The 20293-nt window shown below is 43.0% G+C and overlaps 1 protein-coding gene across 1 annotated transcript in view; it reads right to left on the bottom strand.

The window, feature by feature from the left end:
* The window catches only part of LOC144768685 (uncharacterized), a 9047330-nt gene that overhangs the window by 8518320 nt on the left and 508717 nt on the right, over positions 1–20293 (bottom strand). The window contains exon 3 of the mRNA XM_078652515.1: positions 2426–2461. Coding sequence (XP_078508641.1) covers positions 2426–2461 — 36 coding nt within the window. The remainder of the gene's footprint in view (positions 1–2425; positions 2462–20293) is intronic.

The raw sequence follows: 20293 nt of genomic DNA, 5'->3' as shown, positions 1-20293 counted from the left end.
CCACGGGGACTCGGACTAGCTTTCTAGTCCTCTCTCTCTCTTTTGATACGCGCATACATCTTAAAAACAACATTTCAAGGAACTGACAAATTAAAATGTAACCAACATAATCAGTGCACAAAGAATAATTTTTCAACGATAAAGAGTAAAATGTTTTCCCAAAAAAGAAAATACCAAAGGAAAAAATGGGCAACTACATGTCAGACTGATATTCCCTCAGGCAGAATATGGCAATGTCGTGCTTATTCTCTCTGGCAAACCAAATAAGGAGCTCTATCTTTTGATTGGCCTGAGCCCAATAGAACTCTCCAATAACAAACTGCCCTTGCCTGGGAATTGTGTGGGTGATCCCAACAAGTGAGTTGGGTTACAGCAGAGATCAAACCTCTGGTTGTGGCCCTGAATAAACTGATGCAGAACTCAAATGTGCAGGGCGTACAACATTTTTAAGTCATTCCAGACTGAAATCTTGGACTTAAAAAGGAGGAAACACTGAGGGTTTCTCCTTTGTTCACTGTGGTACCAGTAGCCGTGTTGTCTGTGTAAGGGCGTTTTTTAACATAGACCACAATGCTGATAACAGAGCAGAACCTTGGTCTCAATATGTCATAAAAATATTGGGCTCTATTCACAAAGGTAAATTTACACATCTAGATATACTCATGCTAAATTTAGTCTTACACCAAAAAGTAACTTTACTACTTTTCGCTAATCAGCATTTTTGACTCTAAAGTTACTTCTAAATGTAGAATGACGTGTCTCCACCCTCTCAGTTTGGGGGGTGGACTCAGCATAAATGTTACTTACAACTATAAAGTTACTTAGGCACTACTAGTTACTTCATAATCATATTGTATGTCCCGCACAATTGAAAGAGGCCTCCACAACTCGGGTGGAGAATTCTACTACTGGACTAGAGAACTCTGAATGTAAAACAGAGACCTATGCACGCTGGAAGAAGAGCTCCACATAGAAGGGAGAAGGCTCTGCTGTTCTCCTGTATATCTTTCAAAGCCTACATTCACCACATTCTCCTGCAGTAATGCCTACCTCAACACATTCTATATATACCGTGATGTTTTCACTACAATTCATTTATTTGTACAATTTTAATACAACAACTCTTTCGATTAGATTGGTTGCTTCATCTGAGACAGTAATTGTGAGTGCATTAGGGCAACATACAAGACAGGTCTCTCAATGAAGCCCAACTACAGACACAGGTATTTCATTGGCTGGTGATGCAAGGTTTTGTGGGGATTAGTTAAGAGGGTGGAAAGAAAACAAGATTTCAAAAAAATAATATTGTCTACGAATGCTCATGGAAGACAATTTCTCTGGACTGGAATCTTGAGAATGCTAAAGTGATTTTGGTATTTTACTGACCTCTGCTGGTCGTTTTCTATCAAAAAAGTTAAATAGAGGCAGTTGCCAGAAAAATTTCAAATAGAAAGTCCCTAAGCAGAAAGCAATTCTGGTATTTTACTGACCTCTGCTGGTCGTTTTCGATTAAGACAGTTAAATAGAGGCAGCTGAACAGAAAAAAAGTCCCTAGGCAGAAGCAGACAAGTCATAGGGCTGATCTCCAGAGCCCACAAAGTACATACACATATAAGTATACGTATATACAAGAGGTCTCAAATGCTCGACCTAAAAAGGAGGGGGGAGAGGGGGAGTGTACCACAACGTATTTTCCACCAATGCACTTTTAATAGACTTTCTAAACAGAGACAGCTGCAAAATGGCTGAAAGGAAGTACATGAAATGTGGCATGAATATAGTGTGGAAAAGCTAGTTTTTGTTATTTGTACAGAATTTGGTCTGTTTGTAAGTATTAAGGGACAACAACTTAGTGCTATATTGGGCTGTGGTATACCACAGTACCTTTGCAGTATACCCCAGTACATGGCAATACCGAAACATCATCTCATTAGCTAATAAAGGCCCTTGCAAACTAAAAAAGCAGCCATATTGTTTAGACCACACTTTGTCTTTGTTCAGTGGTTTAACGTGAAATATAGAGAAGCATAGTAATTTCTCAAAATTATACAGAAAGTACCATGCTATTTACTGAAATAAAAAATATATATAAATATGAGAAAATAACATGCAACATAATATGGGGGTGGAGGTTCCGCAAAGCTTTAAATAATTTTGCAGACACATGCTTAAGACTTTGCACCCACGCTCAGGGTATACAAAGAGCCTGTTCACTATAGATGGAATAGGAAAAGATGCTCTGTCCTGTGGCCCACATCACTGACAGGGGGAGGTGTGTGTTTACATGTGTGTGTAAGGTGGGCACGGGACAATTAGGGGCTACTATTTAATTACCAATCAATGCTGAAACATACCCTTGTTCACCAAAGTGGAGAAAGCCCCAGGATTTCCCTTGAACACGTTAGAGGAATGAAGGCCATCTTACCTGGTGGAGGAGTGACTGGTAAGTATGTCTCCATCACTGACAAAGTAGAGAAACATACATTAGTACAAGTTATATAAGCTATTGCAAAAGAAAAGAATATAACTGAAAAACAACTGTGAAAGTGTTTTATCTACTCTAAAACCAGGAATCCTAACAAATAAGGTAAGCCCCTAACCTCTCCAATCTTCATTCTCCTCTGTCAAACTCATTACCCAGGAGGAACTGACAAAGCTAGCCATAACAACCAAGGGCTTCAAGCTCCCAGCAGATCCATACCCAGCTTCTTACATGGATAAATTTCTTCCAGTCTCACGGACAACAATACAGGCATAATTAATGCCTCACTGTCAAGTGGAATAATTCCCAACACTCTAAAGCACACCGTCATCACATCCGTAAGGAAACCCGAGGCAGAACCTCAGCATTAATGAAAAAATACCTATACTTACCCTTTTTACCAGCTTACATGACACACACAACTGACTCGAAAGTAATCGTAATAATTGCATAAGTTTGGGCAGTGGGCTTTTATATCACAATATATTTTAAGCTATAAAAGTCGAATGGTGTCTTGCTGTATGGAACTGCCACTTTATGACTAAGACCAATGAGCATTGATGAATGGAGGCGTGCGATCATTAATTCTTTCAGGATATACGTCCTAGTTACTAGAGGCCAATCGGTAGATTCCTACTGGTTACTAATCGCTTCAAGCAGAAGCTCCTATATGGGTGTCTAGAACCTCCCAAGAAACAAATGAAGCTCACTGAGGTATTCTTCAACCACAAAGAAAGAGAAAGGTACTGTTGTGAACTGCAGCTGTCTTGACTCTAGCTTACAGGCAAAATGAGAAGAGTGAGGTTTTGCTCAGCCCAGTCATTCGAGATCGAGATGTTTGTGGGAGCAGTGCAAGTGTATCAGAGAGAATATAGTATGGACAGTTAGTGACCCCAATTTAATTTAGAAATGCTCCAACCTTCCAATTAAAATAAAAATGTCGATGGGGGGTCACCAGTTTCCAGCAATGACTCAGTGGGTGTCTCCGGATTTCAATAATGATTCAGTGGGGGTCCCTGGAAACAAGTAATTGTATCATGTTCTGATGCGTCCAGAATTTAAAAAAGTGATATTACACAAAAAAGTTGTGTTTATTGACAGTATAGTTTTATTTTCTATTAACCTAATACGAACAAAGAAAGGTTTAAAATTCTAACATAGTGTCATGTAAGAAGGCCCGAGCATGTATGCACTTTTAATTAATGACTTGATAGCCATATATTATATGACTGCACAGAGGCTTGTTTGCAATAATAAGGAACTGTAAACATCCTTGGCACCTTAAAGCACTTGCACTTTATCTATGTCAAGACCCCAACATTGAGTTGTTTTCTCGTTTGTCGTTGCCAGCATTTCGTAGCCTAAAACCTAGCATGGAAGTCTAAAAGACTTCTTTTAATTTTTTTAATGTTTGAACTCATAAACGATCTACTTGTTTTAGAAAATGTTAACTTGCTTAAGAGGCTGGTTTTTATTCAGAACAAACACTGAATATGCACAAAACGACGCCAAAAGAAATGATTACTGAACTGGTGGTGGTTCTCTTTTCTGAATGTTTACCTGTTTTTTTACTGTGTATCTTTTATGTTTTTTTAAACCGAATAACGATTTTGAATTGAATTGAAGTCATGATTAATTGGGGGTTGCAGAAAAGCGAAAAGGTTAAGAACCACTGATTTAGTGCATGGTTCTGGGTATATGGCTACTACAAATGTACTTGCTACTGAGCACTGAATGTAGACTGAGCTACCTGCCACGCTGACACAGAGGCCCTGCACTCGCTCTGTCCGCTTCCAGAACTGGGTAAGTAGAGAACAACATAGATAAACAGCAAAGAGAGGTGTCTTGTAAGCATCAAGAGACTATATTCTCCCGCTGATTTTGGATGGTTTTGTTGCTAATGTCACAGAGCAAAAACAAGAATGCAACCTAGACCAGCACAACGGAAAATACATTATTTATATTTATTTTTGAATGGTTATTTTGTGGTCAAGGTTCCCTAATACCTGCCAGAGCTACTTCGCCTGCATATCTTCCTTTAAGTTACTCGTCTGTACAGGAGTGTGCCCACATTCCTGGTCCTGTGTACTTACCACATGTATTCAGGGAAAGAAACCATCATTCTCTTAAAACGTTTACTTAGAGCCGCCATTTAATTGTTGTGATTTCGGGACCTTGTACACAAATCTCACAGCTGCTGTAATGACATGTACACTGTAGCTGCATGCCCTACTCTCGGTTTATTTGCATCTCAGCTCTTGTTGCAGTAATATATAGGCAGTTTAACTTACATACAGCCTTCAGCTCTCTGAAATGCAAGATAAAGATACTCTTCCATACAGAAAAAAACATGCAAGATAGATAAAATGTGTTACTTACCTGTAACTCTTGTTCTCCAGTATTGGTATCTTTCATAGATTCATATTCTTGAATCATTCTTTGCCGTGAAGGTGGGATTCCTACTGTACTTTCTAAAGCAGTAGTAAAGGCATACAACGCTTATAATGGCAAAAAGCAATGATTTTAGTAGTTTATCTACATCATTTATAAAGAACCAAACTCCAGCCAATCAGGTTACAGCATCCTATAGAAAACTCCTTGCAGAGGCATCTTCCCTTAGACTTTCGAGCACTATTGCGAATAGTCTCCACTTACAAGAAGGACAGCCTCTCAATGGAAAGGAGGGTGGGTTGTCTGTGACTCTACAAAAGGTATCACTACTGGAGAATGAGAGTTACATGTAAGTAACAATTTTCTGAATCAGAATAGACAGCAGTTATATAATTAACTATAATATTATGCTAAGTTGTCACAATAGCAGATGGTGGGTATATATACGTATCTTGTCATATGAGGCTCACCTTATTGGCAAAAATGGCGTAACACTGCTTGTCCCTCAGCTGCATCACTGCGCTGCAACGAGCCAGGCAATAATGCTGTGTGAACGCATGCCTGTGTTTCTGAGTCTCTGCAAAACATATGTTTTCAACAGGCACTCTAGCAATCAGGGATTAAACCTGGGATTAGTCCTTGTATCTCCCGCATTCTTCTTGCTGATGTCAAAGCTAGAAGTAACGCTACTTTCCATGTTAGGAATTTAATCTCTGCCTTATGAATAGGTTCAAAAGGAACTTCATTAACAGTGCAAGTACTAGGTTACGTTGCCAGTTTGGAGAAGGAGATTTCACTGGAGGGAAGACTCTGGTTACACCTTTAACCCCTTCGCTGCTAGGCCTTTCCACCCATGCTAAGCCTTTTTTGGCTATTTGGGGGAGTTCGCACTTAGGCCCCTGTAACTTTTTGACCACAGAAGGTATACACGCCGAATTTGCATCCTTTTTTTCCAACATCATGAGGATTCTAAAAGTACCCAGGGTTTGTGCAAAAAGTGAAAAAAGGGCTACAGATGAAAGCGTCTGTTTTTTCCCTGCAAATGATATCAAAAAAAGGGGTTGTGGTGCTGAAATCACCATCTTCCCAACTTTCAGGGACAGGCAGACTTTTCTCAGAAAACCAATTGTTTTTTTACAGTTTTGGCATTTTTTGGGACATAGCCTACTTTTGCTATTTTTTGTGCTTTCAACCTCTTTCCGGTTATTGGTAGAAATGGGTATGAAAGCAATAATGGATCCTGGAAAGCTGTACATTTAAAAAAAGTAGACAACATTTTGAATTCAGCAAGGGGTCATTTGTGTAGATCCTTTAAGGTTTCTTTATAGAAACTAACCGTTGAATATAGGACAAATTGAAAATTAGTTGAAAAACACAGCCATTTGTGTCAACGTTTTCACCTGTAACTTCTTCTAATTATGACAGCTGTTAGAAAGCAATATACCGTTACATCCGCTGGACTTTTAGGTTCACCAAGAACGCGACGGACCCAGGGACAACAACTGAGCAGCGTCTTGCAATGTTTTTTTATTATGTACCGGGTATTTAGCAATTAATTTGGGAAAATATATACATCGAAAAATCGGTATGAAAGGCACCTATGTATTTCTGAAATTGAAACAAAATATAGTTTAGAAACAGTAGATATTTGCACATTTCCAAAATTGTGAGTACTCATACTAGCATGAGAATTATAGGTCATTTTTTAAAATGATTTCTTTTTTACACATTGTCTTTCATTTGGAAGGAAGAAATGCATCAAAAGTCAATAGGTAATAACAGTTGCTCTACAATTCTGTGTTACTCTAAGTCTCCCGATAAAAATGGTACCTCACTTGTGTGGGTAGGCATAATGCCCGCGACAAGAAACGGCTCAAAACGCTACGTGGAGACACTTTATTTTTACAGTGAAAACTGAACCTTTTTGCCGGAGGGGGCAAGATGGCCACTGAATGATTGCAGCGAGAGGTCGCAGTTCTCCCGACCTCTTCTCAAGTCCCTGATTATGCTGTAAGAGATGCTGGAATGTTGGAGATCCACTATCAAACAAAAAACTGGATAGAGGTCTTGGCTCGTGATCCCTGCTTACCTCGCTGGGTGCTGCAGGCTGCGGCAGCTTTGGGGCATTTTCAACTTCATTGGCTTTCCCTGCGGTTGCGGCAGCTTTGTGACAAGTTTGGCATGGCGCCTAGGGGGCCCAAGTAACCAAAGGATCCTATGGCCCAGAAGGAGCAACAGGAAATCAGTGACGGTAAGGAGTCACTGAAAGACCCGGCAACCTCGGGTACTACTCAGCGAGGTACAACACAGCCGCGGAGAGGCTTTACTAAAAAATCCGATGACCCGCGAGGCAATGGCGGCGGCATTGGGTTAGCGGTGACTGGCGGTGGGAGAGATCTTAACGGGGCTACCCACAAATCGACAGCATCGGCAAAGGCTGGCATGTATGGGGGTAAACCTAAGGACCCCAAGGAGCTGGTGCTACGACAGCCTACCCTGCAGGAGTCCTTTTCCGCAAAGGCGGCAGAGACGGCAGTGAGAGATGCGGGGGCTGAAGCTGCGCCAGAGGAAGCTGAAGGTGGTGTTGCAGAGCAACAAAGGGAAACAGTGTTGCAGGCATTTTCTGAGAACCAAGCTAGCTCGATCACTGCCCCGGTTGGGCTAACAGTCGTAGTACTGGACACACAGTACGGCAAAAAGCAAGTCTCCTGGCGCGGGTGCGAGTTTGACTGACAGTGAGGTGAATGATGGTGGCTGTGCTAAACTCGCCCAAGCTATGGATGCCGAAGGGGGGGGGGGAGAATTCATTAAATGATAATTTGACTGAATCTGGAAAGATCCCCCTCGCAGTCCCGGCGCTGTTTGGTGATATGGGGGCCACAGGACAGGCTCACAAGATAGAGGGATCCCTAGCACCCCGGATGGGGAATGTTTTTTCTCTAATAACAATGAAACAGACTCCCTGTTGTCAGGCGAGGGAAGCTTGGTCAGTAGCTCTGATTCAGACTCAGCAGTTAGCTCGTCAGTCCAGAAGGCACCCAAGACTCATAGGGGTTCCCAGCATAGAAAAAGGATAAAATCAAAATAAAAAAAACCCTCCCAGCCCAATAGATGCTGGGGTAGATAGGAAACTTTGCTGGGATTACTCGTGACCTCGCACCTGTACCAGGAGGGTAGTTGATTCACAGTTGACCCGGAACAATTTAAGTAAACCGCCCCAGGCAACCTCGCTTGATCTTTTGTACACTACCCTAAAGCAAATGCAGGGCGAAGCCATGCTAGAGAGCCGGAGAGCTAAGCAGGCGGCGAAGAAATGTCAGAGCTCCATGAGGAAGATGAATAAACTATATGATGAGATGGCAGACAGGGTCACTCATGTCGAGGAAAGAACGGGAAGGCTGGAAGACGATGTCAGCAGATGGCACTCATTCAAGGAGGCGCAGGAGAAGCTGACCGAGGATGTCCAATGGAAACTGGAGGATTTTGAGAATCGCCAGAGACGAAATAACATAAGACTTTTGGGGGTTGCGGAAGGGGTTGAAGGACAGGATGTCAGGTCATTTGTTATTAATTTGTTTAAAGGGTCTTTCCCCGAGATGACGTCCTGGGGCTGAGAGAGTAGTCCAGAGAACACAACGCTTCCCGTTGATTCAAAAAAGACCCTATAGGGCATCTCAGGTTGTAAGACCTCGGGCAATTCTTGTCTATGTTGGAAATGTTCTCCTTAGGCAGGAGATTATGGAGAAAGCAAAACCAGAAGCTAGGAGTATGTTTGAAGGGGTTACCTTTTATACCCATCCGGATTTCTGCCATGCCACCGTAGAAAGAAGGCGGAGGCTAAGGCAGTCGATCGCACCCCTTCAGAGCCTCGGGCATGAGGCCTATATATCCGGCAAGGCTCAAGGTTAAAATGTTTTGTCTGAAATCAAAGCCCAACAATATCTGGCAGAACTAAAGGAGCAAAAGTGGGGATGGAGGGGATCTTTCTGGTTTGTCGCAAGATAAGTTCTGGACAGAGGGATCTCCTGTAAGAATAAGTAGTATTAAGGGACACACGGGTGGAAGATTGGGAAGAGGGGGGGTTGCGACTGCTGCAGTCCAAGCTGTCACACATAGGTCATGAGTGACCTATTTGCCTGTAAGAAGGGGTTTGGGGGGTAGTTTTATCTGGGGGGTGGGGTTGGGGGTGGGACGGGGGCTCGCACGGCATAGCACGGCACCACTTCTGAGATGGTTGAGCAGTTATAAGAGGTGCAACAGCAAAAGAAGGGAACAGTTATCACAAGAGATGAGAAAATTATGGAATGGCATACTGGTTATCTGGATGGGTCAGGCATATGATGTATTGTAATGAGTATAAGGATTGCTTCTCTCAATGAGTGCAGGCTGAATGACCATATGAAAAGACAGCGTGTTGTGGTTGCCCTGAGATTAATACGTTGGATTTTGTTTGTCTCCAGGAGACACACGTAGAAGGCACAAGGGGTTATTTAATGGAACAATTGGGTTTCTATTTGCTTGCACACTAAGCATGGGACCAAGACTAGAGGGGTGGCCATTCTGTCTAAAAGAAGGGACGTTACGGTCAATAGAAAGAAGGAAGATCAATGGGGTATATGGGTCCTGTTGGAATGTGTAATAAACGACCAAGCAGTCACTATAGGGTCGGTGTTCGGATCCACTGAGGTTGATCCAGACATTTTTGAAGTTCTAGACTCAGAATTGGCTTCTTGGCCCGAGCGGTTATCTTGTGCGGGGATTTCAACATAAATGTGGTTGGGGGTCTGGGCACAGAGTACGGGCAGCACTATGGAGACCGGAGGAAAAAAGCATGTTGAGCAATACTTAATCTGGCACGTCATAATGCTTAAACCGATGCATGGGTACAGTTGAATCCATTCGACAATGGAATTACCTATTTCTCTGCTCCACATAAGATCTGTGTCAGATTGGATTCTTTTTTTATAACAAATTCTTTATTGTCAAAAAGCCAGATAGAGAAGTTTCCCCGTTTGATCTCTGACCACAACCCGCTTGTTGTAACACTAAAATTGACAGGCGGGGATAGACAGGCACGTACATGGACTTTGGAAAGGAAGTTGCTTAAGGACGATGGTTATATTAAACATATGAATAATTGGATAGCTACTTTCTGGGAAATTAATCGTGGCAGTACTGCTTCAGGAGTAAGTTGGGACACGTTTAAAGCTGGGAATCGAGGTGAGAGACTAAGTTATAGTATGTATAAACAAAAACAAGAGGAGATTGGAGTCAGTAAGCTGGTTAAAGCAGTTTCGGGGGCAGAGGAAGAACTGTGTCTCGCAGACCGGTCAGGTGCCTCCCCGGATGCAGCACTCTTAAAGATTTTGTGTATTAAAGCAGAGGTAAATGAGGGTTTTGCTACTAAGGCAGCTGAAATTTATTTGACAAAAAAGGAGCAATGCCATGAACTGAGTTAGCGTGTGGGACATATCCTCGCGGTCCGCACATGACAGAGATTGGCTTCGGGAGAAATTAAAGACATATCAGATGGTAAAGGGGGTACAGTTGTTGATGCTGAGGAGGTTAGGGAGGTTTTTAGACAGTTTTATGCCGAACTATGTAGTAAAGATCAGTCAGTGGACCCCTTAGACATCCAACGGTATTTGGGTGATGTTGCTGCTCCCCTGCTCTCTGAAGAAGACAGGGAGGCACTAGACGCACCCTTGAATCCTGAGGAAATGTTCGTGGCACTTAACAGTCTCCCTTCAGACAAAACTGCCTGGCCAGATTAAATCCCCATGGAATTTTATAAAACATTCCAAGCTGCAATACGTCTTGACCTGGTGTAGTGTAGTTCCTATATTCCCAATAGGCTCTGCGCATTGGAATAATATATACTATAGAATTGACGTAGGACTTAGGTTGACTAGGGCTGTATTGAATATATCAAACTTAATTGTGAGTGCTAGCTAGCTCAGAGGTCACTAGAAACTTTCTCGAATAAACAAGAAGGGATTAGTTTCTGACAACCGCATACACATGACAACTTTGTTTCCCCAAGATGAAACGTATCTTCAGAGTCGTGGAAACAATAGATAGATATTTTCCTCAGTCAATCGTGCATGCTTCGTTTCATCAGAGGTGCAGAGAAATAGAGAGACGGGCGTTTTCAATAAAAGGTATTTATTGAACAGTCTTCTTTCTCATGCAGAAGAAATTAACTGCTACAATCATAAAACTGGCTGTAAAGTATAATGCGTACAGCAAGAAGAGTATTATAAAATAATACTGTAAAAGCATGGTATGGTTTCTAAGCCATAAAATACATAATAAATAAATAAAGACTAAAAATACTCAACTGGTGCTTCTAAAATACGCCTACCCCGATGTACCTAACCTAAGTAAGTGTGGTGTAGCATAAGTTTAGTATTCTTTTGCCAAGAATCTATCCAAGATTTCTCTTAGGGTCTAATCAGCTCCATACCTTGGTTTAGAATGAAGGAGGTCTGGTATCTCTCTGTCTCAGGACTCGATTTCCCAACACCCCGCAAGGGGAGCTTGGAAACACTGAAGCTGGATTTCTCGGCAAGAGAAAAGACAGCGTCTCTCTCAGTGCGTCTGCTGGAGGGTCGCCTTCCTTCGGCACTGTAGCGGGCTGCGTCGGGCAAGTAGATAGTCGAACTGCTCCAAATCACCGTGTGTTTGCTATGGCAAATGTGGGCATATTTATACCTTGAAGGTGCCGAGTTTGACGTAAAGTTGGACATAATAACGTCATCAAAGAGTCTCAATTCTTTGAAAACTCCATGAGTTCTTGGACAAATCAATATTCAAGCAAGGGCAAGTCCCTAACTGCTGAAGCAGAATTTTCCAAGAAATCGTGTGGCTTTTCGGAACTAGTGGAAGTATCCATGCCTGTATTTGGACTGCATGGGCTATGTCTAAATATGGTTATGATTTCTATGCCTATATAAGGACAAGGTGATTTATACTTATATAAGGGCATGAATCTGAAAAATTACATTAGGGTCCTAAAACGCTATACAACACTGGTCGATACAATGTTACAGGCCCAGTTAGGAAAATCTGTGCCAGGTGCCTGGGCAGGCGCCGATATTGTTGTGATCCCAAAAAAGGGTAAACCACCCTTGGAACCAGGGTCATATAGACCTTTCACCCCTATGAACTCGGACGCTAAGATGTTCTCCAAGGCATTGACTCTTAGGTTGTGTAAGATAATAGAGCAAGTAGTTAGTCCTACACTACATGGTTTTATCCCAGGGAGAGGAACTGCACAGCATGCCCGAAAGGTCATTACTTTATTTGATGCCACGGAAGTCTTAGCAGACCCCATGGCGGTCATGTTTCTGGATGCAGAAAAAGCATTTGATCGGGTCTCCTGGGACTTCCAGTGGGCAGCTCTAACTTGGTGTGGTATTGGAGAAGGGTTCATTAAGGCGATCCAGGCAGTCTATCAATCCCCTACAGCTCAGCTTAGAATGAATGGAGGGCATACCTCGGCAGTGCAGATCAAACGGGGTACCCGGCAAGGGTGTCCATGTTCACCTTTGTTATTTGGGGTACATATGGAACCGTTAATTTGAAAATTGGAACTAAATGACCAAATTCTCCCGATTAGGATTCAGGACCAAGTTTTTAAAACCCTGGCCTATGCGGACGACGTGGCGATAGTGACTCCTTCCCCGATTAGCGCTATTCAGGAAGTAGAAAGAGAGGCTGCTTTTTTCGGTTGGATTTCGGGCTATGCGTTAAATGGCCCCAAGACACAGATTATTAAGAATAGTCAGGTGGTCTATGAGGATGTACAGGTAGTTAGCTCAGCTGTGTATCTGGGGATTAGCATTTCAGCAGATTTGGATAAGATTGTAGATCAAAATATTGAACCTATAATGACCAAAAGTAAGAAAGATCTTGATAGAATACACAATCTCCATCTGTCCTTGGTAGGGCGCACCAATGCAGTGAAAATTATCATTCTGCTTAATTCCTTTATTTATTTAGGACAATTCCACTGATTTTTGAAGGTAAATGGTTTGTTGCAATTGAACATCTCATTAAGACATTTATTTGGGCACAAGGGAATACCAGGAGAGCCCTTTGTTTTATAACTCTCCCTAGAGATAGGGGAGGATGGGCAGTCCCCGATTTTAAGTTGTATTATTGGGCAGCTGCCATTCAGTACATGTGTGGGCTAATGGGGGGAGACACCTCAGACCCACAGATCAAGACGGGATCGACAGATATATATGCAATACTCATTGGTGAGAATGCAAAAAACTGCTTTCTGAAATATACAGACCCCAAATACTTTAAAAGAACCAGATTTAAGACACATATGGCAGCTTATAAAATCTGGGCGTTATTCTGTAAAAAACTGGGGCTAGGTAGATTCAATGCCTATACTCTGATCGAAAGGAATGTTTCTCTTCCGGGAGAAATATTCGCAGACTCTGTTATGGTTGATTGGGGGCGGCGAGGGATACGGAAACTGGGGGATCTGATGGGGGTTAATGGCGTTGTGCAGTTTGCTGATATCCAGGGGAAGTATGGTATCGCTAGTAATAACTTTTTTAAGTTTTTGGACGTTCTGAGTTATTTAACAAACAAACAGGGTGGCTCTGCCGGGTTCTGTATAAATAGGAAATTGGATGTAATTGAGGGTGGGGCAGAATGTTCTATTAGGAGGTTCTACTCAGAGCTGTCTGTACTTAAAAGTGATGATTTGAAAAAATATGGAAGGAAATGGGCAGATAAGGTGGACCAGGACTGTTTTCAGGACTCTTTCGAGTTGGGGAGAATCATACTTTGCTCGGCAGAATTGCAGGCCCAACACTATAAAACAATATACTCCTTGTACCATACACCTGCTAGGATTACACAGGGGGGGCGGGGGGACGACGGCAGGAACTAGGTGTCCCCGGTGTGATAGTGTTGAGGCTGATATTATTCATGTTTTTGTATTATGTCCTCAACTCCAATTGCTACATAGGGCTATTGAATCTTTTTTGACCAAAACTTTAGGATTTATAGTTACCCTTACGTCAGCATGGATTGTTCTTGAGGTAGGGGGGGGCGATGAGCAATGTAGCTGGCATTATTTTTTATTTATGGCTATGTCAGTTTTAAGAATCTGTGTGGCAACTGCATGGTTGGATAAGATAGCCCCAACCTTTCACCAATCGTTGGCTAGATTACTGTTAGTGTATAATTTGGAAAAAGGGATATATGATAGGAAGGGGAAAAAAGGTAGAATTCTCGGGAAACTCATATAGGAACCTATTATGAGGTGGAGGGAGAATGTTTGAATACAAATCCTATTTGAATTTATGTTTATCCTTTCTTGTGGTGATTAAGGACTGTTCTTATGTTTTTTTTCTCTTTATTTTCTTTTGTGCATCTCAGACAAGTGACTGTGCTATATGGAAAAGTATTTGATTTCTTGTTGTTTGGAAACAGAAAAACGTAATAAAATATATAAAAAAAAAAAAGAAAACTGAACCTTTTTTTGCAAAGTGCCTAGCTTTAGATTTTGAACCCTAGCTCTGCCGGCACCTAGGGACACCTGGCAAACCTACACATTTTTTAAAACTAGACACCCAGGGGAATCTAGGATGGGGTGACTTGAATGGCTCTCGCCTGGTTCTGTTACCCAGAATCCCTTGCAAATCTAAACATTTGTCCAAAATAACACATTTTCCTCACATTTCTGTAGTGTAAAGTTCTGGAATCTGCATGGATCCACAAAATTCTACCCACCCCGTGTTACCCAAAGTCTTCCAAGAAAAATGATACCTCACTTGTGTGGGTAGGCCTAGGGCCCGCGACAGGAAACAGCCCAAAACGTAACATGGACACACCACATTTTCACAGTGAAAACTGACCCTTTATTTGCAAAGTGTCTAGCTGTAGATTTAGCCTAACTCTGCCGGCACCTAGGGAAACCTAGCAAACCTATACATTTATGAAAACTAAACACCCGGGGGATTCCAGCGAGGTATGACTTGGGTGGATCCCCCAAAGCTTTCCTACCCACAATCCCCTTCAAATTTAGCTGAAAAAATCAATTTTTTTCTGAAATTTCTGTGTTGGAAAGTTCTGGAATCTACGTGGATCCACAAATTTCCTCCCACCCAGCGCTCCCCAAGGTCTCCCGATAAAAATTATATCTCACTCCCGTGGGTAGATCAAGAACCCATGACAGGCAAGGGTCCAAAGCGTATTGAGGAGACATTAAAATGACCTTTCACAAAACAACCTAGTTTTGCAAGAGGGGTCACACCTGGGTTTTTGACCCTGGGCTCGGCGGCCATCTTGGAAAACTAACAAACCCACACAGGTCTGAAAACTAGACACCCAGGGGAGTCCAGCGAGGTATGGCTTGTGTGGATCCCAGAACGTTTTTCTACCCAGAATGCCCTCTAAACCTCAAATTTAGCTGAAGAAATCACTTTTTTCTCAAATTTCTATGTGGGAAAGTTCTGGAATCTACGTGGATCCACAAATATCCTACCACCCAGCGTTCTCCCAGGTGTCCCAATAAAAATGCTAACTCACTAGCATGGGTGGATCAAGTACCCTCGACAGGCAAGGGCCCAAAACCTATTGAGGCGACATCAAAATTACCTATCACAAAACAACCTGGTTTTGCTAGGGGGGGTCCCATGAGTTTTTGACCCAGGGCTCGGAGGCCACCTTGGGAAAACTACCAAACCCACACATTTCTGAAAACTAGACATACGGGGAAGTTCAGCGAGGTATGATGTGCGTGGAGCCCACATTTTCCTTCCTGTAAGACTTACATTTCTCTGATAATATTGCTGTCTATAGCTGAAATGAATAAATGAAATTAAATGAAATTTGTACTTGTAAAGCGCACTTGTACCCCAACTGGGGTGTCCTCGCGCTGTAACGCATACCGCTGTGGAACCCTTCCTGGCTTTTCCCTGTGAATTGTCCACCCCCAAGGTGAAGCCAGGCATCCCAGCGCTGTTGGGGCCGTTGTGGAGATTAAGCAAGCTATTGCCTAGAGTTGCAGAGTGGGACCCATGATTACAATAGGCACCGAGGTGAGAATTATCAGGTCCGAGGAAATTGAGCCCAAGACCCGCCGAGGCAGGAATTTAACCCTGGTCCCGGGCCAGACCTCTGCATCAGGGTCTGCCGCTCTAACCATTGAACCACACTTCTCCACCTGGCCGGATCACCTGATACACCTTGGCAAGGTTTTGTAGGCCCTGCAGACTGTAGGCCTCATTGTCAGGGTATCCAAATGCCAGATAGGACAGGACAAAGTTGTATACTTGGGTCACATGGTAGTGGGAGGCAAAGATGAACCCTTACAACCCAAAATAAAGACCATTCTGGATTGGGAAGCTCCAACCACTCAGACTCAAGTCAAGACATTCCTCGCCAAACTGAGTCGAGTATTACACAAGGTTTGTGAGGGGGTATGGTTACATTGTGGAACCCCTCACAGAACTCACTTCCAAGATACTGCCTAAAGAGGTAAACTGGACAGTAAGTTGTCAAAAGGCTTTTGACAACCATAGGAAGAAGCAATGTGCTCAGGACCAATTCTCTAAGCTCCAGATTACTTTAGATAGTTCATTTTGTTGCTCGGATATGGATTTACCTTGAATAAATGAAAGACACAAGGTATTTGGCAAAACAGGAACAGCTGGTTTAATTAAATGCTGCAGCCGGGAAAACAGAGTCGGGGTCTGAAGACTGTCTCAGAGGACATTGGTTTTCGCCGTCATTTTATACATTTCACAAGGTGTGATAAAGTGATTTGTGCATTATTTTAAGGACAGGAATCTGGAACTAGTCACTGAGCCATAAATCTGGTCATTTGATAAGCACAGGTGGATCTGGACCTTGGTTTGACACAATGAGGGGCTAGTAGGTACGTGCCCAGATGTTTGACAAGGGGAGCGCATTCTCACTGCGTGTAGTGTGCATGCTATGTTCTGATCGGCTGAGCATTCCTAACTTAGTGTGGCATCTGACTTTATGGTGCTTTAGGAAAGCGAGCCCCTCCGGCTAAGCTTGTTTTTAGGGGACCAATCTCCTGAGACCATTGTGGTGTCACAGCCTATCTGTGAAGTCGACCTGGGTTTTCGTGTTCACACGTTTGTCTAAGGGTTACGTGTCACCCCACCTGTGATCTGTCAATCAGTTGCTTCGGGCCTAGGTCGCAGTGCTTGCCTGACTACATACTTCTGACTCTGGGCTGAGGGGGATTTCAACAACGGTGATGTGAGTTTGTCATTATACATACATATCTTAACGTGCATTGATATTGTATTTTCCAATATTAACAATTGTGCAGACTGATGCCTCTGAGCAAGAGATAGGAGCCGTCCTATCCTAAACAAACAATGATGGCCATGACCAGCCTGTTGCTCTTATAAGCAGGAAGCTAATCACCAGGGAACAGAGTTGGAGTGCCATTTAGAGGGAAGCCTTTCCTGTGGTTTGGTCCCTGAAGAAGGGGAGACCATACCTGTTTGGTACTTACTCACTTGTTCAAACCAACCACTGACCTCTCAGATGGCTTATGCAGTACCTAAAACCTTTGAGGTGGTCCATCTCCCTACAGGGAATGGACTTTGCACTGGGACACAGACCTGGGACTGACCATGTCAATGCAGATGGCCTTTCCAGGCTCTTCCACTTAGACAATGAAGACTCTCCTGAGAAAGGTTAGTCTCATCCTCTTTCATTTGGGGAGGGTGGGGTGTTTAGGAAAGTGCTCCTTTTTACATGGTTACACTCCATTTTTGACTGGTATCTGGTGCAATTTTGACAGAAACTGTGCTGGATTCCTGATCACCAGGTCCCCAGCACCAGTGTTCTTTATCTAAACTGTACAATTGTTCCACAATTGGCAATCCCTTCGGGATCCCTTGTAAGTTCCTAGCAAATGGTGCCCTTGGTACCTAGGGCATTGGACCTAAAGAAAGTCCCTAAGGGCTGCAGCCCAAATTGTGCCACCTTAAGGGACTCTCACCAAGCTCAAGCAAAGTGCCACTGCAGCCTTCGAATCTTGGTGCATAGAAAACTGAAGAGTCGACATGGCACATATTCCTGTGTAATTAAACAAAGAGAGAGTAAGGGATCAGTTCGCAAGGGCGAACGGAGTGTACTCCTGGTCCCCTAGGTCCAAAATATACATAAACATAAGAGGAGTACCATCAGACACTGTTTAAAGAACACAGTCTGAGTGGGATGACTACAAAAAGAAGAAAGTCCTTCCTTTATTTAAAAACCCCTCACTCACCAACCTAGTTGGTGACATGCTTCATCATCGGGGTCCACCCTGATAGCCGAGTGCCATCAGGGTGTGCTGCGACACCTGAATTACAGTGGAGCGGGTATTCGTGTGTGAGAAGTGAAAAAAATGTTAAAAATTGTCCTGGTATACTTGTGTGAAAAGAATTTTTATTGGCAAGTTACTGGACAATAATAAAATCAAGTGTGTGGATACAAAAAAGGTATATTATGACCATGTGTATCACTATGTGTAGGGTCTACATGTTTCAACCCGTCATGTGGGAGTACCGGGTTTTCATCAGGACCAAAAAGAAGGAAGGTGGGTGGTCAGGACACACTAACGACCTGCCAGTCCTAAGTTCCTTGAGGCTACAGACAAAAATCTGTTGTAGTCAGAATCTTCACACCCATATGAGGGTGAGAAAAGCAAAAAGACCTGTGGAGGAAAAGAAAGGGGGTCACGAATATACATGTTACAAGCCTGTAACGTCGTGCCGTGCTGATTCTCACGTGTCTGCTTGCTTCCTATACATCCCATTCATAAGATATTATAAACGGTAGTGGTGTGTAAGACTACACATCATTTGATTCCTAATGATGGTGCTCACACTTATTGTGAAATATCAAACGCCTGCCTGAGGCTATAACACGCATACTGTATCAATATCGGCGTGCTCTGTGATCAATAAGCCGTTACTTCAACAGTCGACTGCACCCATCGTTTTAAGTTGTGCGTGGCTCGGCTCCTCAATGCAAATTTAGCGTGAGTCAATAACGGCGTGAAACATTACTCACTTATACATACATTCACAACTGACAAACATATATCATCCACACAAATTGAGACCACATTGTGAATAGGGCTTACTCCAAATATGGGTCTTTAGGGCTTCACGGGGTAGAGGGAAGGGGAAAAAAAACACGTGAAATAACGTATTCTGTAGAGGAAAGAAAAGGTTGTTTTTAAAACGGGGTTCACTGGTGGTCAAACACGACCCAAGTACGGGCAATAAGAAAGGGGGATGATAACTTACAGTTACCGCGTGTTACAATTGCCGAGTACCTACTCGCCTCTCCGTGTTTCCCCGCTAGGCAGTAATGCGCCCGATAGCGTTTAGTAGGGACGGGCTGGTTTCCGGGGAGGGCGTGGTTGTACGCAAGCGTGGTGACGTTGCGCGGCGTCCATGAAAATAGAAGAGAGACATGGCGTGGTGTTACCAGGCAACACTGCTCTTGGTGGAGGGCAATGGTCAGCCAGTATCACCCTGATCGAATACAACAAGGGTGAGTTAAAAATAGAAATTAAATTAATGAACGCCAGGGCAGTAAATAATCTCACTGGGCATCAACTAAATTGAATGAAAAATAAACGTACTAATGTGGGAAACAGGAAGTTAGTTATTAGCATTCACGTTGTGCCATAACCGGGATACGGTTGTAGGGGGGAACCTTAATTGTAGCACAAGTTGGAGGTCCAATGTTTATCATAATATAGGTATTAATATAATACAGGGATCACAGGTGGAGGGCAAAACGTAGTAAAGAGTTCAGAATGTGCACGTAAAAATTGTGCCGCAGTTTACATCAAAAATGGATTATTGCATGACATTAGCCCAAGGAATGTTATCGTTCAGTCCTATGACATGGGTGGAAAGCCTGTACATCCATCTTTGTTCTTTCTCAAATAAACGTTTCTGTAAGTTTGGACCAGGAGTGATTTGCTCAATCACTGTCCATCTCATGTCGTTGGGCGTATGGTTTTTGTCAAGAAAATGGTCTGTGAGTCTCGTTGCGTTCTTTTTGCAGCGTATGGTGCTGCGGTGCTCACAGATTCTCTGTTTGACCTTTCTTGTCGTCATTCCCACGTAACGTTTGTTGCAGGTGCATTCTATCACATAAACAACATTACAACTATTGCAATGTGTGTGGGATTGTTGTCTCCATACTTTGCCGATCTCAATATTCAAAGTCTTAGTGTCACTTGTTAAGTGGCACACGCTGCAATTGCCACAGCGAAAGTGTCCTGTGACATCAGGTAGACCCCAGATTTTTGTTAGTGAATTGCTGTTAGTTTGTTGTTTGGTTTTTGGTCTTGTGTTAACCAGGCTGTCTCTAAGGCTCGGTGATTTTTTGTAGGAAAAT

Source organism: Lissotriton helveticus, chromosome 7 (genome assembly GCF_964261635.1).
Source record: "Lissotriton helveticus chromosome 7, aLisHel1.1, whole genome shotgun sequence".
NCBI classification, from domain to species: Eukaryota; Metazoa; Chordata; class Amphibia; order Caudata; family Salamandridae; genus Lissotriton; species Lissotriton helveticus.
This window is presented reverse-complemented; position numbering and strand designations above follow the sequence as displayed.